This window comes from Neodiprion lecontei, chromosome 7, assembly GCF_021901455.1.
Source record: "Neodiprion lecontei isolate iyNeoLeco1 chromosome 7, iyNeoLeco1.1, whole genome shotgun sequence".
Classification (NCBI taxonomy): Eukaryota; Metazoa; Arthropoda; class Insecta; order Hymenoptera; family Diprionidae; genus Neodiprion; species Neodiprion lecontei.
Genome location: NC_060266.1, coordinates 1,336,956 through 1,355,079, shown reverse-complemented (window position 1 = coordinate 1,355,079; position 18,124 = coordinate 1,336,956). Strand labels below are relative to the sequence as shown.

At 31.2% G+C, this 18,124-nt stretch overlaps 1 protein-coding gene across 7 annotated transcripts in view; it reads right to left on the bottom strand.

Moving 5' to 3' along the window:
• LOC107218297 (synaptosomal-associated protein 25) overlaps nt 1-18,124 on the bottom strand; it is a 43,986-nt gene that overhangs the window by 8,364 nt on the left and 17,498 nt on the right. For 3 of the 7 annotated variants that reach the window (XM_046744753.1, XM_046744750.1, XM_046744756.1), the window contains 4 exons: nt 16,898-16,939; nt 10,458-10,506; nt 796-913; nt 255-528 (listed from right to left, as the gene is read on the bottom strand). In XM_046744753.1, coding sequence (XP_046600709.1) covers nt 255-528; nt 796-913; nt 10,458-10,506; nt 16,898-16,939 — 483 coding nt within the window. Of the gene's footprint in view, nt 1-254; nt 529-795; nt 914-3,281; nt 3,331-5,119; nt 5,169-10,457; nt 10,507-16,897; nt 16,940-18,124 lie in introns of all 7 variants that reach the window. The other 4 variants (XM_046744751.1, XM_046744755.1, XM_046744754.1 and 1 more) reach the window with 2 other exon arrangements.

The window sequence follows — 18,124 nt, the reverse complement described above, 5'->3', positions numbered from 1 at the left end:
AAGTGGAGTCTAACGGCTTTTCACTAATATTATATATGCATTGAATAATCACGCGTGCCCATCGACAACGGTAACGATATATGTTAATATGTATAACGATGACGCGGTGTGTGAAAGATGAGAAACGTGAATATTTGTTTGAGGTTCTCTTTTTTTCGGTCTTTTCTTTTTTTTTTTTATTTTATTTATTTATTTTTTTTTTCACTCGTCGTCGTTGTTCTTCTCCGTTTTTCACGGCATCTTTTTTTCCTCACCTTGCGATTGATCCTGTCGATTTGACGATTTTGATTTTCTAGCTCACTGCCCATGTCGATCGCCATGTTGCGCAGATTCCCGATCATCGTGTTCACCTGTCCCATGTTATCCTCCATCTCGTCCTCCCTCGCGTCGTTCGTTATCTTCGCGATGTAGCCACCCTGGGGTCCCAAACCGTTCCGATCGTCCATCACGCGTTGCGGCTGATTATTCACAACCTTGCCGTCGTCGTTTCCCTTCCACGTTCCCTCGTCCTCCTTGAAACTCGCTCCTCTGCAAGGGTGAAAAAAGAGGAGGAGGAGGAGAAGAAGGGCGGGGAGGGAGGGGGGGGGGGGGGGCGAATTATTACTTTCAAATTTCACAAATTTTCTTCCATCTGTGCAGTATTTTTTTTTGTTTTTTTTTTTTTTACTCCTATATTACTGATATCGAAAGACCGGAAAACGGTAAAATTTTGGCAATTCTTTTCTTACGGCTCTTGAAAACTCGAGACGAAACGAGACGTTAGGGAAGAGAAAAAAGATATCATGTACGGCTTACTTGTTACATGGCAGAACGCAGAGACCGCAACATTTTTCCATACCGGTAAGATTCTTCTCAGCTTCCCTCATATCGGCGTTGATCTGATCCATCCCTTCCTCGATTCTGTCGAGTTGCTCTGTTGTCGTTTGTTTTTTCAATATTTTGTTGTATTTTTTTTTTTTTTTTCAATTTTTTTTCGTCGTCGTTTTTCATTTCGAGGGGAAAAAAAAAATTTATCTCGTTTAATAAACAAGTTATATGTATACACAAACACACACACACGCACACACACATATATATATATATATATATATATATATATATATATATATATATATATATATATATATATATATATATAAAAGAATGATACATGTATATAATATATATACATATATATATATGTATATACATATACATAAACGATACAGTATGTAATAATATGCATCATCGTATGTAACAATGTGAAAAAAAAAAAAGAAAACAGCAACAACAACGACAAAAAACTATGACAATAATAACAATAACAATCATCACTCATCTATATATTCTCACACACCTTGGAATATAATATAACGACGAACGTATATAAGCCTGTCTAAAAAAAAATTAAAAAATTAAAAAAAAAAAAGCATAAACCGCGACTATGGAATGAATGAATAGAAAAAAAACATTAGTTGACAGAAAATTGAAATTGAACTTGAGGACCAGAAAAATTCAGAGTAAATAATAAAGTATATATAACTGTACATAGTTGCGAAAGTTTCGGAAATTTCGGTGAATTCCGTAAAGTAGAGATTTCGTTCGTAAAAACCCAAAATAGAATAAAATTGTCTATGAAAAAAAAAAAAAAAAAAAAAAAACAATTGCCATTCCCGAACAAAATCCGCAATAGTAACAGTTATTATTATTATTATTATTGTTATCATTATCATAATTACCATTTTTTGCGTATATAATTTGAACAGTTTGATAAACGCGTCAAATTGGTGAAACTTCTCTTTCTGTTATACGAATATTATGTACGGAATTACTGGTAAAGTGAAAGCAAAACAAACGAGAATAAAAAAAAAAAAAAAAAACGTATAAATGAATTCCAAATGCAAAAACGATGAACGAGAATTTTAGCAACTATGATTTTCACGAAAAGACTAGGTTTCATATCCGTACATAAATATATGTACAAAGAATCGTGGTGATGTGTGGTGAACGAATAATGATGATTCTTTCTTCAATCGTGAAACGTACAAAAGAAAAGAAAATAATAAATGAATAAACAAGAAAATTTAAACAATATGTAGAAAGAACAAACCGAAGAGAGAAGAAACGTGTTAAAGTTATAGGAGAAAGAAAAAATTTAAATCATAAATATACGTAATATATTGTACATACGAATATCCATCACACACAGATACAGAGATAGAAATAGAGAGAGTAAGAGTGACTGAGTGAGTGAGTGAGTGAGTGAGTGAGAGAAGGTGAGAAAGAGAGAAAGAGAGAGAGAGAGAGAGAGAGAGAGAGAGAGAAACAGTTAAATGTCATTAGGGTATAATTAACGAATCGATTGTAGATGGTATTAATATAGCTAGTATTATTAGTTTAATGGTAGTAGTAGTTGTGGTGGTAGTAATAATTTGTTGTAACATTATACTCTGATTTTTCACGATTTCCTTATTTTCAATAATAAATATCATTTTTCTTCATTCTGTTTTTTTTTTTTCTATGGGATTTCTTCGCGTATACGCGAATATATACCATACACACTGTATATATATATATACATATATGCATACATATACTATAAATATAGTTGTCTAGCTCTTTTCTTTTTTATTTTCTCGTTGAAATACAATTATTGCAGAGATATAGGACACGTGTGCATATATATATATATATATGTATAATATACATGGGTTTATAATAAGGGCTAAATGATGATGTATATAAGAGTAATGCGTATATGATCTAAGCATTTGTCATATAATACATATAACATGTGTATGTATTATGTATAATATGCGACGTACAATAAATATGGTTAAGGAGTGGATAAAATTGTTGTTATACCGGCACGGAAAAACCGTAACCAGAAAAGAAGAAGAAAAAAAATTAACAAATAAAAAAAAGTGTTTGAAAAGAAAAAAAGAACAACAATATTTGTCCACGTACTTGTAATTCCTCCTTGAGTGGAAAATTGATACAAACAAAAAAGCCGACTGAACGAAAGAAAAAAAAAAAAAAAAAACAAAGACTACGATGATTATAATTTTTTCCACGTGTCCGTTTGTTGTGAAAAAGAAAAAGAGAAGAATACGAAGTACATAGTTGTGCCTTATATTTTCTCCGACGTTTGTGTGTTCGGCAAAGTTATATTTAAATAATTTTCATCTGTTCTGTTTCTGTTTCTGTTCACCTTCTGTAATTCGCCTGAATCTTTCAATCGACGTATAACAAATAAATGTTCACAATAGGCTAATGTTTTATATATACACTACGTGGCTTACCGCCTTGCTCGTCCAGCATTACGAGGGTTTTCATCCCGACCTCGTGGCCCTAAACAGGGTAACCGACCAATCAGAGACGTCATTATATCTGGATATTGTATATGCGATTTTTTTTATATCGAGTTATATATATATATATACATATATATATATATATTTCCCTACATTTTACGCTAATATCAAATTGTTTTCATTCACTTTCACTAGGTTGCGCAAAAACTAAGTAAAAATTGAAAAAATTTATAATAATCCTTTTTACTCGACACGCACACTTTCGTATAATATTCGATTATTCCTGAAAACTGGATTCATCGATAAATTATATTTATTTTTTTTTTTTCTTCATCTCTCCTTATCGACGATGATCAGATTTTCAAAAAGTTTGAACATTATTTGAATTATATGTTATACACATCGTTTCACCTCCATTTTTTTTTTTTTTTTTTATGGTCGTAAATTCAATTATTTTCCGTTCTTTTCGTTCTTTGCTTGAAAAGTGAAAGAAACGTTCGTTTTTTAAATGTCTACGAATAAGGGAAAAATGATGATTTACGGGGTGGAGGAAAAGGAGAAGGTGGAGCGTTTAGAATTTTCGAAACTACAGTTATAACCATACATCGCACGTATTGCCTATATATTCGTGTTTTTTTTTTTCTCCTTCTCATTTTCCTACCACTTGTTCTCTTCACCGATTTATCTTTTCTGCGTCTTTATAATTATCTCTTTCTCGTCCACATCTGCGATGAAAATATATCATCTACGATTTTATAAATACAATACCTTCTAAATCCCTACGTGATTTCTACCTAGTAATGTAAACTACGTTGCTATAAGCTACACTTTTTACTCTCTCGAAAGAAAATGAAACGGGATTCAATGCAGGATAAGTTATTAGATAGATATATAATATAAATCTATACAGGTAGGTATAATTATAATAAATATCTATTATATATCTATTATATATGTGCTGGAAAGAATAAACAAATAAGTGAGTAACCAACGATTAAAAAATATATCTTATCTGCACTTGTGAAACAAAATTGCGCGAATTACTTTATCGTATCGATATTGAATTATTGTGTGAAGAAAGTTCAATGAGGTAAATAATACAATAACGAGGATCACGTGAAACTACTTTCGGTAGTTCGAATACGTGTATATCTATACGTATATATATACATATACATACATTTTCTATGTATGTATGTATGCATGTATATACAATGTAATATATTAAATTACGTTATGGTATCGTAATGTTAATATACGAAGTGTTAAATAGATAGTTAGATTGTTAGTTAGATATGGTTAGTCAGTTAGTTAGTTAGTTAGTTAGTTAGTTAATGATGAAAAAAAATCAATACAAGATTAGATAAAAAGAATTGGATAAAAAGAAAAACTAGGTAAATAAGATGAAAAAATAAAAAAAATTTACAAAAAAATAGGTTACGTTGAGAGTTAAGAGAGACAGAAAGAATGAGAAAGAGAGACAGAGACAGAGATAGTGAGACAGAGAAATTGAGAGGCTAAAAAATTAAAACCCCTCAGAGGGCGTCTGAATACAAATATCATAACAATAGTTGTATGAGAAAAATCATCGAAGAGGGTCGTTGTTATGTGTGGAAAGAAGGATAAAAAAAAATCGAGATATTGAAGGGAAAACGAGAAGGAAGAAAGAAAAAAAACAAGGAAACAAAAAAAAAAAAACAAAAATTGACAGGCTTTCTCCCTGCTGCCGTTACTCAAATTAGTTTGTCAATTCAGCCACATGCACACCAGCACCCGCGTATTATGTTTAATGACAAACACGAGGGTTCAATGTGGATGTAGCTTACCGCCTTGGTGGTCCAACATCATCAGAGTGTTTGCGCCAACATCTTCGCTCTATCGAAGCCACGATCCCCCAAAAAAAAAAACGAGAAAAAAGTGAAGAAAAAAACAAACCAACAGTAACAACGAATATATGTATATGTATATATATACAAAGAGAGAGCGAGAGAGAGAGAGATATCTCAAAGTATATATATATATACATATACATATATACCATGAGTTTCTATACACGCGGAACAATCTGTGCGCCTGACGTACTGAAAAAGGCAACCGGATTTACAGTCCGCCGTATTCAGGTTAAGCACCGCATCCCAAACACCAATTATCGACCGTGTCTCGCCACAGCCAACGCTATGCGGTGCTCGACCTGAACATGATGGATTGTAAATCCGGTTGCCTTTTTCAGTGCGTCAGGCGCACGAACCGTTCCGCGTATACAGAAACTCATGGTACGTACATATACATGTGTATATGCATAAAAATGTATATACACATAATATAGGGCATGTGAACACACAAGAGGACCACCAAGATTATCAATTATAATTATACTTGTCAATCTTCCCAATCGATTGTGCAATTCATTTTTTCTATAATAACAAATGAATAATTCAACGATTATTATATTGAACGTAAATGATATTTTGAAGAAATAATAGAAAAAAAAAAAAAAATTATCAATCTGATATACTGAAGATAAAATAAACAGAAAAAGTAAATGAAATACGTCAAAATACAAACTGGGTTTTACAATCGATTGAGAAAAAAAAAAAAAAAAAATTACTAACGAATTCACATTCGTCGCTAAATATAATATTTTGCGAACATTAGAAATAAAAATACTAAAAAAATAAATATTCAGTGATAACGTGTAGAATTAAATGAATCGAAATACTAAACAATGAAAATAATGATAATTAAATATAATAATTCGTGGGTTATTAATATTAATAATAATAATAATATGATTAATAGGGAAAGATATGGATTTACAAACAGACAAACTACTGCTATTAACGGTACAATTACAGTACGGTACAGTATTACACTAGAGTAATATATATATGTAGATAAACGTATACATATACGTGGAGCATCCGATGAAAATTCGAGCTACGTTTCAATCCTGATCCTATCGAATTTTATTTACGAATTTGATTACTCGTTATTTTTTTATTAAATTATTTTCTCAATTCTTTTAAATATGGTCTCGTAAATATTTTCCAACCACTGGAATTTCTTTATTAAAAATTTCTCCGAATCACTGAATTTGGTAATGCGAAACACCAGACAAGATTATTATTCATCGTTATTCGTTGATTAATTAAAATTTTTTCTTGTCTACCAATTGTTATCATTATCTTCTTTTTTTTTTCTTTTTTTTCTTTTTTGTCAAACTACATCATAGGCGTGAGAGTAAAAATACAAGGAAAAGTAAAGTCGAGGATCAACATTTGGAAAAAAAAAAAAAGGAAAGTAAAAGAAAAAAAAATCAATCAAAATTCGAAATAGTCTGCAGGATTTCAATCAAACGGCATCACCGAATGGACATCGAATATCCCTCACACATATGTATCAATGTGTGCGTGTAATATAATACGAAGACTGGAAGCGACACAGCTAAAAGCTTTGGTGAGGCTACGAAGTATATATATATATAATAATGTATATAATGTAAAGTAGACGATTATTTAAAGGAATAATATTTAGAATATAATATAATATTAATGATCATATGATTTTCAATCACGATCATGACGATATTATATTACATTTTACTTATTTTTTCACTTTGTTTTTTTTTTCCTTTTTTGTCTTAGCTGTTAATCAATATAACAGGACAAATGAAATATACTGTATTATATTTGTGCGAGTATATAGTATTCTGAATATCATAATAGCGTAGTAGTAGTATATCTGAAAGTAGTGGGTATGGGTAGATATATATAGCAATTTTTTCTTTTTTTTTTTTTAATATTTCTTTTTCTGGGTGTTGGTGATGGGAGTTAATGGAAAAAAAAATCGTATTTTTTGTCGCTTCTTTCTGCCCGTTAATCAGTGATGTGTATAATATATAGATATGCGTGTCGTTTATTTTTAAATTACGTTTTTACCTTGTTTTTGATTTTTTTTTTTTTCCTTCAATGTTTATGTATATAATATATATACACACTCAACACTGCAGCCCAGCAAGCGTGTCTACACAGTCTACGACAGTATGTATATATATATTTTGTATTCTCTATATTTCTAGTTTTTTTCTCAAACTTTACGAAGTTTTTCGTTATCTTGAAAAAAGAAAAAAAAAAGGAAAAACAAACTCCCCGAGAAAAACCGAAAAAAAACCGCTAATTTTATCGTGGATGTATTATCCATAGATACTCGAGAAAAGAACAGTGCGTAATTATTTCTCAATCAAGAAGTAGAGGAGAAAAATAAATTAAAAAAAAAAAAAATGCATGTTCTTTTTGTATGTCCGTCGAAGAATGTGAAAGATAAACTACGAGAAGAATTCACGACGAAGAAAAACTCGTTTGGTCAATCGATTAATTGAACCGAATGAGAAAGGGAAAAACAATAAAAATTCTTGTGTCCAATTTGAAGGATGAGAATGAAAATTGATGAAAAAATTTTACGTATGCGTGTGAAAATATTATACAAGTACGTAATAATAATCGAGTGTGTATATAAGTATTAATAACCAACTGCCATAACCATAAACACACCTTACCAACGAACCAACCAACCAATAAGCCAGCAACAATATTTCATTAAAACGAAAATATTATTTCACTGAAAGAAAGAGACGAGAAAAGGAAAACATTGTAGAAACTAAAAAACGTTGATGACACGACTCTACTAATTATTTGTTGTATAAAAATATAGATATACGTTAAAAGCACACGCGATTCGTCTTACCTTATTTTACCCTACCTATAGACTACGACCTAATTTTCAATATAAAAAAATTAAAAAGAAAAAAAAGAAGAATAAATTAACAAAAAAAGTAATAAACAAATAAAAGCGCATTCTCCAAAAATTATACTCAACGCGTTTCTCTCTTATTTTTTTCTTGCTATTTTCCTGCTGCGAGTTGTGCCAACTTTCCTCATTCGAAGCGAGTGCGACAATTATCGGAGAATGCGCTATATATACAATATATATATACATGCACACCGCCGGCACGTGTGTGTAATTTGTATTGGAAAAAAAATTTGAATGCAATTTTGCCTTCGCAGTTTTTCTTGCATTTTGAAAAATTTGTTTTGAACCTGCGCGTTAGTTTCAGTATAATATAGTATCTGTATGGTATATTCTGTATGTATATACACAGTTGTGTTTTTTTTTTTTTTTTTTTCTTTTTTTGTGTACATGTATATGTATATATGTACAGAGACGTTAAACGAGTGTATTAATCATTTTTAAACCAAGTCTCGTATTTATAATAAGTTTGTTAATTATTTTTAATTTGTATTTTTTGTTGCTTTCACGATATATTGCTTAGATTATATAGCATTATTAGTTATATCATCGTATTTAATCAAAAGTTGTACGTATACATAAAAATTTACGGGTTTTGGTGTGGGTCAACTTGTATATATTTATATATATATATATATATATATATATATATATGTGCAGGGGATTGTGTTATTTTTCAAACACAGATATCGAAATTTTTTGTTTTTTTTTTTCTCTTACAATTTTCTCGAGCTATAACAAAAATTTGTTGCAGCGTATATATATATATACTTACATATATATATATATATATATAAAACAATATGAAAGACGAACGAAAAATCGGAAAATAAAAATCTACCGTTTAATAATATAGAACGTAATATGATATGTGTTTTCGAAGAATAGAGCGCGAAAGAGGAAAGAGTAAAAAAGATAATCTGATTATAAGTTGAAAGTTGATTTGAATGAAGTGAGAGAGAAAAAAAAAAGACTCGTTATAACATTACAGGGTAGATACGATAATATTATATGGGCGTATGTAAATGTGCGTTATTTATCCATGGGGTATATAGGGGTGTACGCTGCAAGTATAAAAGGTGTTATATATATATATATATATATTGTTGTGTGATATTTATATATTGTTGCAGGGAGTGGGAAATGTTGTGATAACACTCAACGTATGTCGTATGTAACAATTATTCCGCATTCCACACATTCGCGACAAAATTTTCAACTTGACAATGACGAAAGAGTCCAAGGAGAAACAAAAAAAAAAACAAAATAACAACTTTTTAGTTTGAAAAAAAAAAAAAGGATACTATGAAAATTAATAATAATCAACGTAAAATAGATCAATGAAAAAGCGGCGAAAGCAAAACAAGAAAATATATTAAATTGGTAACATTTTCAACATATAATGCATGTATATGTATTATATGTATATAGATATATGTATATTGTATGTACACATACACACGCGCACGCATAAAATTCGCACACGCACAGTGAATTCATACGTAGAATAAACAATTTTTATAATGAATCCGTTGTTGGAATTTTTCTTCCTTTCTCCGTTGACTTGTGTTAATTTTTCTCACGTTTCAAGAAATATCAAGTGACAATTTTATTCATTACCGATCCTCCGTTTTCATCAGTTTGAAAAAAAGAGGAACATACGACGATTGTTTTTTTCTTTTTTATTCAACGAATTGATTACAAAAATCAAACGCGCACATCGATCGGTGAAATAGCGGTGTTTTTTTTTTTTTTTTTTTTTTTTTTTTACGACGAACATGATTAATTATACAAGCAGTGGCAAAAAATAATTAGAAGGCAGGGAAAAAAGAAAGTAGGCGAAATAATGAGTTGAAGAAAAATAAGAAGTAGAACAGAAAAGAAAAACATTTTCGTCATCATTTTTGTTACATTTTTATGAATCACTTTGACGAAAATTTTTAAAAAACTGCGAAGACAGTTAGGTATTAAAACTGAGCATAAATTGACTGAGAAATGATGACCGAACAAAATGAAAATCAAATTCGATTTCGAATGATGGAAGGTAAAAGGTAAAGAAAAAAAATAACAGAGAAAACGAGAAAAAAAAAACAAACCAATTGTGCAATTTGAAAACTAAGTAAGAGAGAAAAAAAGAAAAGAATAGTAATCAAGCATGTCCACTCGTCGACATTTTTTTCCCGTCAGTTCGTTGGTCAAACATGATAAACGTCGAATAAAAGTGACAAATACAAGAGGAGGAGAAGAAGAAGAAGGAGAAAGGTGGGGGAAAAAATGAGGATATAAAAAAGAAAAGCAGAATAAGGACGAGGATGAGGTTTGAAAAGATTGTTTTTGGTGTTATAGCGGTTGACTCACCTCCCTGGTCGTCCAGGGCGACCAGAGTACGGATGCCGGCCTCCTTGCTCTACTCGCGTTAGGATAGAGGCAGCACAAACACACACAACCACCACCATAGTGTTATATAGAGAGAAGAGTATCATTTTTATAGAGTAAGTATATCATCATTCGTTATATAGGTATTATATAGTAGTAGTAGTAGTAGTAGTAGTAGTAGTAGTAGTTTAGGTATATTAGTATATATGCGAAAGAGAGAGAGAGAGAGAGAGAGAGAAAGAGAGAGGGGGAGATATATGGTATATATGATATATACGGTATATACCTTGGTTATATATGGGGGTATAATGATGTATCATTCAATTTTATGTATACAACAACTGATATGACGTGATTATTGTTACGAAGTACGTGTGTGATTGTTTGAAATTATTATTGTTATTGTTATTGTTATTCATGGTAAATTTTCACTCGGTTCTCGGTTCGTCCTCGTTTGGCTTGTTTTATGTTTACGCGCGTATACAGAGCGAGTAGCTGACGGTCGAATGGTCGAACGCGCGTGCGCCAAAATTCTAGATAAAAAAAAAAAAAGACCGTCTTTTCAGGACTACCAACGTTTTTGTGGTCACTTGCATAGCGGCGACGTCTGAGATCTGAACTTGCGACGGTTGGTCAACCTGACGAAACAACTGCTTTTACTCTAGAATTTTAACGCATGCGCGTTGGATCGTTCGACCGTTGGCCATCAACCCTGTATACGGTATAACGTCGCGCAAAATGTTCCCGATTTGAAAAACGAGATTACACAAGAGAATAAAACTGGAAACGGTAATGAAAAATTTTGATAATATATACGGTAACGTTCACTACGCCTTCGTCTTAACGGCCAACTTTTTTTGCGATAGAAAACAAAATCCAAGTTCCAAGATTTTTTTTCCTTCTTTCTCGAAAGTACAACAACACCGATCAGTCCAAAAGATAGTCAAAATTAAAATGGATAATTTATCTACGTGACACATCTTGTGAAATACAAGATGTTCAAGACGTACAAAAAAAAAAAAAAAACAACAAAAAAAATTGATAAAATTTCGTATCCATTTCAAATGTGTTATTGTATAAATTAATATAGAAGTAATGTGTCGCGTATATGAACGATCACTGTATATCCTCATAATAACAACAACAATAACAATAATGATAAACAGAATGAAAATGTATCCTGTGGACAAAGACGGGGGAAAAAAAAAAAACCCCACAGAAATTCTATTTCTGTTTTCCTGTTCGTTAATCGATGATACGGGTGGGTATATGATTCGAAACAGTATTATAGTTAAACAGGTATGTGCGATGATATATGTATACCTATATATTATATATATATATATATAAGAGTGGATATTAAAGTATAGTATATAGTTTATAGTATATAGTAGTATAGTATATAGTATAGTGGTTACACACAAGTATAATATGTGTTCGTATACAGATACGTATGCATTATACATCTATGATGTGTCTATGTACGATACGTAACTATGCGTGTGTGCAAATGTGTTAACCTCGTGTATATAAATTTGAAATTGGATAAAATATTAATTTATACGCACGACGATGTTTGCACACACCTGTACGTATGTATTTCATACACATATTACGTATCGTACGTAAGATTGTATTATATGCATACGATATATAGGTGAGGGTTAGTAGCACGACACAGACAGACACAAACATACGCAAACACATGGCATGACAAACACCGAGAGCCCCATAATATGTCAGCCAGCACAGCAGCGTTAAGAACCCGACGAGAATAATAATTATAATAATAACGATAACGATAACGATAACAATAATAATAACAAACAATAATAATAAACAATAACGATGATAATAATAATATTATAATTACGGGCCCCCTTCGTCGACGAGAGCGACGCATTTTTTCTTACACAATAATTAAAGATTAAAGGATTCCTCAATTTTTCGCTTCACATTTTTATATTCATACATTTATCACGCTGTGTTCGTTTCATTTTTTTTTTTTTTCTTTCTTCATTTTAGATCGGATTATTAAAAAAAAAATTTCAACCCATACAAGACGATTTGTCGCGTCGTTTACGAAGAAGGTACCGACATTGTTAAGTATAATAATAATACATGTACAACGTATCAATTGTGAATATTATTTATAAAATATCGTGTTCTTCGTGTTATTTATGAAAAATGAAATTATTTACGTACTGTAGGCATGATATGTACGGTATGTAATATTTTATCGAATGATGTTTAAAAATTTGTACCGATTGATGTGTGTTTTCTTGTTTTGTTTTACTCACGTTCGCTTCTTTTTACAATATCACGGTTGTATATAATAATAATAACTTTCGTATTTATATGTGGTAAATGGTGGACGTTTTTTGAAACTGTGTTTTTCGTATTTTTGCTTTCCTTTGAAGAAAAAGAAAATGAAAAAATAAAAAAAACCATTGTGCACAACGCCTCGAATCGTGTAATATCCATTATTGTTATAAATGCATTATGTAACGCATGATGTACATGTATGTGTCTGTACATGTATAACACAAATGACGTCACCCAGTATAATTAATATACTATATATAATTATAACAGCATATAAGTATGATAAATAAATAGATAATATATTACGATATTGTAGATTTCCTTTCCTATTTTCATTTTCGTTCGATTATAACCTTTCTTCAATTTTATTCGTTTCATTATTTAGAAATAACTTTTATCAGTATTTTAATTATAGATTTTGAATTTAAGATGATGGGAGGAAAAAAAAAAAAAAAAAATAGAAAAGAAAAGAAAAGTTTCACACTCTTTTGATCTTTGATTAATTTATTCACAGTCACCTGCAACGCAACGCAAACGAAATCTATAGAATTATACGTACGAGAGTGGAAACGAAAAAAATTGGTAAACCCCAAAGAGAAAAAAAAAAAAAAAAAAAAGAAATTAAAACACACAAGACATTTTGTATTATTAATACACGGACACTTAGTAGCAGCACGTTGGTGCAGCGTGTGACACGAGCATGGCGTTGCATGTGATAATAATAATGGTAATGATAATGATAATTACGATGACCGTTAAATATTTTACAAGAAGAGTGTAACGATACGATTACAGGTATATATATATATATAGGTATTCATACGTACATGCATATATGTATATGTATATTATATACGCGATTATTTCATTAAAGAAACGACGGCAATTGATGGTTTTATCTTTCGGTTCTAACCTTGTGCTAGTTTTTTTTTTTTTTTTTCTCATTTAGAAGAAAAAATATGTACACGTATATTGGAAAAGATAATGAATATTTATGCACAAAGACGAAAATTGTAGGAAAATACAGTTTTGACGATTAAAAAAAAAAAAGGGGGGGGGGGGTATACAGTATACAGTAATATTCATATATTCCAAACACCTGTAAACAATACCGATAAATCACATTATAATATACTATACTGTATGTGTGTATATATATATATATATATATGCATATATCTATGTGTCAATATTTTATATATACCTATTATTATATAATGGTTTCGAAGTTGTGCAACAATTGATAATGTTAAAGATGATGATAAACAGCACTGGTTTTCATCTTTATCCATTCCTGTTTTTTTTTTTTTTTGTTTTCTCTTTACCTTGATTATTTTCATTTCTTTTCTTTTCTTTTTTTCTTTTCTTTTATTTTATAATATTAACAGCGACGAAGGGTGTTTCTATCGGGTGTACACATGTGGTATATTGTACTATATGTATAAACGAGAAGGTTCGTGAGGAGAGGGGTGGGGGGGAGAAAGAGAGAGAAAGAGAGATAGAGAGAGAGAGAGAGAGAGATGCGACAGTTCAGCCACTAACATCTCAGCAGCATGTCATCACCATCAGCATCAGCATCAGCCCCATAGCATTATTATTGTTTTGTTGTTTATCTCGTTACAATTTGCACCACCGTCTGTATATATATATATTTGGGTGTGTTTATGTACGTGCATGCGTGTATATATATACATACATATACATTTTGTAAATGAATATGCAATGCGTAAGAAATGTTTATGGGGGAAAAAAGAAAACAGTCATTGTTATTACATATATACGCATGCGAATGTATAAAATATGTTTATACAAATATATGCATGTATATGTATATGTATATACACACACGTGATACAACGCATAACATTCAAACACATAGACAGATAGATGGATACATAGATATATAGACAGTTTCGAGATTACGACTGGGAAAGAGAGGGGAAAGGGGCGGGATTTTCTTTTTTCTTTTTATATTCAAAACTATAATATGATATATATATAATAAGTATAATATGTTTAGGTGAATGGTATTATTATACTGGTTTTTTTTTTTCGTATGCTGGATTCTTCTTTTACTTTTTTTTTTTTTTTCTCATTTGCGGTTTCATTTTATTTCCAAAATTTTAATTCGTCGTGTTGAAGGCAAACCGAATCCTCCGCGGATGGCGAATCGAGTAATGTTTCGTTACATGTTTGACTTCTATCGCGTTTGTGATGCGAAGAAAGAAGAAAATAAATGGATAAAATTTAAGAAGATGGATAAGAAAGAGAGAGAAAAAAAAAAACAACCAAGAACGAGTTGGATAACCATCGAGTGTATAATATCATGCCGTAAAATATCACCGGATTTTAACAGTTCCACATTTTTTGCTCCGTCACGTAACGGTTTCCGAGATAAAGAAAAAAAAAAAAAAAACGATATTTCGTTTATCTCAAGTTGACTCACGCGATCGATTTTGGAAAAAAGGATAAATTATAAAGTTACAACCGTGCGTCAAGAAATATGATATTGTCATACCTATAGATACATATATCATCGACGTCAAATATGAGAAACAAAAACGAAAGAAATCAAAATTTTAATCTGTTACGCGTGGAAAACAGAAAAAAAGAGTGAAAAAAAAAAAAATAATAATATTTCGAACGAGGGCGGAAAATGACGAAAAGGGTGACGAAGTGGATTTTTTATATTATATATACATATATAGATATTATTATATAGTTATTGTTCGCAATCCACGTCTAATTATAATATATAAGATAGGTATAATAATAATCATCGCATCCAATCGCGTCTCATCATCTGCATACTTGTATATGCAGTGAAATTCGACAGGGGGGACGCACATAATGCAAAACTTCGCTGTCGTAAATTAGCAGTTCCATGAAAAGGGGTGGAAGAAAAAAATATAAAATAAAAATATATATATATATATACATTTGGACGAGGATTATTACGTAACGTGTGCCATAACAATTTACGTAATAGTATTAGCGGTAGTAGTAGTAGTAGTAATAATAATAATAATAGTGCATCAGCTTTTTAGTAGAAGTAGTAGAAGTAGTAACAGTAGTTGTTAGTAGTAGCAGCAATAGTAGTTATGGTTTTGTAGAAGAAGAAGTAGACGAGAGTGGTATACGTACGCACACACACACATATATGTATATACACACACGTGTATGCACACACGTGTATCAATAGCAGATATTTATGTGTGTGTGCGTGTGTGCGTATATGTATACACGCAATATATATGTATAATATATACGAGGAAGAGTGCGCAGGCAGTAGAAGACGACCTAGAAGACTCACGTTCCAAATGACTAATTTATACACAAACATTTAACATAAACACATAATATATAATGTAATATAATATTATTGTTTAATATTATTCAGTGGAAAAATAATTTTTCCATTTATCACGACGCGACACACCGTACATCAATTTCCTACGTATAGTAATGATTTTTCGCACTTTTATTTTCCCACTTTAAATTTTAACCGTTTGAATAATTTTGTTTTATCGTTTTTTTTTTCTTTTTTTCTTTTTTTTTAAATATATAACTTGTCAACACTCGAGTCATTGTTATCATCGTCAGGCACATCCGTCCCCTGGCAATAACTCTTAATTTTCACGCAATAACAACAAGAATAACAATGATCGTCTGTGCGAAAATAATTAAATACATACACATGTACGTACACCCGTCAAATTTAAAAAAAAAAAGTTATTCTTATCGTCATTGTGATTGTTATTATTATTATTTCGCGATTACTGTAATAATTCGGTTGGTTTCGGTTATTAGAGACTATTTTTTTTTTTTTTATTCCTTTTCTTTGATAATCTCACCTGTAGTGATGGATGACATTTGAATGAAAATTAATCATCGCAAGGGGACGATGGTAACAAGTTACATATAATTATATTATAATTCTATGTTATACAGTGCTTGTGTGACATATTGGCTTATATTGCCCGTGAGAAAATTTCAATCGTAGAATAGAATTAGTATCACATGGGATTAGAATTGATTATAGAATTAGAATAAGACGGAAGAGAGAAAGAATGGAATAAAGAAAGAGACACACTTACCTCTTCGCATAGCGCCAGCATACGTCGCGTACTCTCCAGTGACTGTAAAGAGAAATGAGAAAACAATTTTAATCATGCAACTTTACACGTTGCTTTACATTTATGTTTTTTGCATTGTTCTTTTCAGATTTTCTTTCCACAGCAGCAATACGTATAAGAAACAATATTAATGATAAAGGTCGATCTGGCATGTGAAGGAATGACCCTCACATGTATACCTGATACAATAACGACTTTTATCGTAATCGCCTGAAACACGCGACGAAAAGAGACGAAAAAACGGAACTCGACTTATCAATTTTTCTATTGTATTACTATACATGAATATTATATATGCAAGGAAAGTAATGATAAAAGGAAAAATACGAGAAAAAAAAATTTTAACATATACAAATTGAAACTTTGTGGTAAAAATAATGCGGGAAGGAAACGACACGAATTTTATAAATTTTGTACGCGTAATAAAAATAGAAAGAAACAAAAAACTCTTGGAGAGAGATAAATGTTGAATTACTGAATAGGTTTCGCGATCATACGGTGTCGAAAAACATCCAAAGTACGATCCAACCTGAAACTTGGAATGAAAGTGAGGAAAAAAACATCCAGAGATATCGTCGGTTGCGTATAATAAACTCGACCGGATCGTCATCATAGACTGAAACTTCCAGGCTTGCATTAATAATAAAAATACGACAGGTCAGAAGTAGGGATAATACAACGTGTAAAGGGTGGGTATACCTACTCATAATACGCCTGATACGAATAAATATGGCCGACGCGGAGAGAGGATTTAAGGAGAAATTGGAAAACGTGGGCGTGTAGTATGTATATATCCTTCAGGAGTAAAAGGTCGCCGGGAAACGGAGAGGAGAGGAGAGCTTTTTATACCCCCAGGCATCGTGCCCGTTACATTGTACATACATATGTATGTATGTATATTGTATATGTATGAATGTACGAGAGGAGAGCATCGAGGTATCGGGAAAAGGAAAGCCTACTCCTCAACAATGTAAGTAACTTGCAGAAAGTATGAAAATTAATTGACTCGTTTGGCGAGTAAGCTGCGGAATATTTTCCATCGTTGGTGTAAGTGCGGGAGGAAGGAACGAATGAGGAATGAAAATTTCAGAATATGTAAAAAGGATTTCAAATATTCCCGTTATATGGACGGAATTTTTCGGAAAGGTATCGATCTGGGAAAACTGATACCTAACTTTGGGTTAGGTT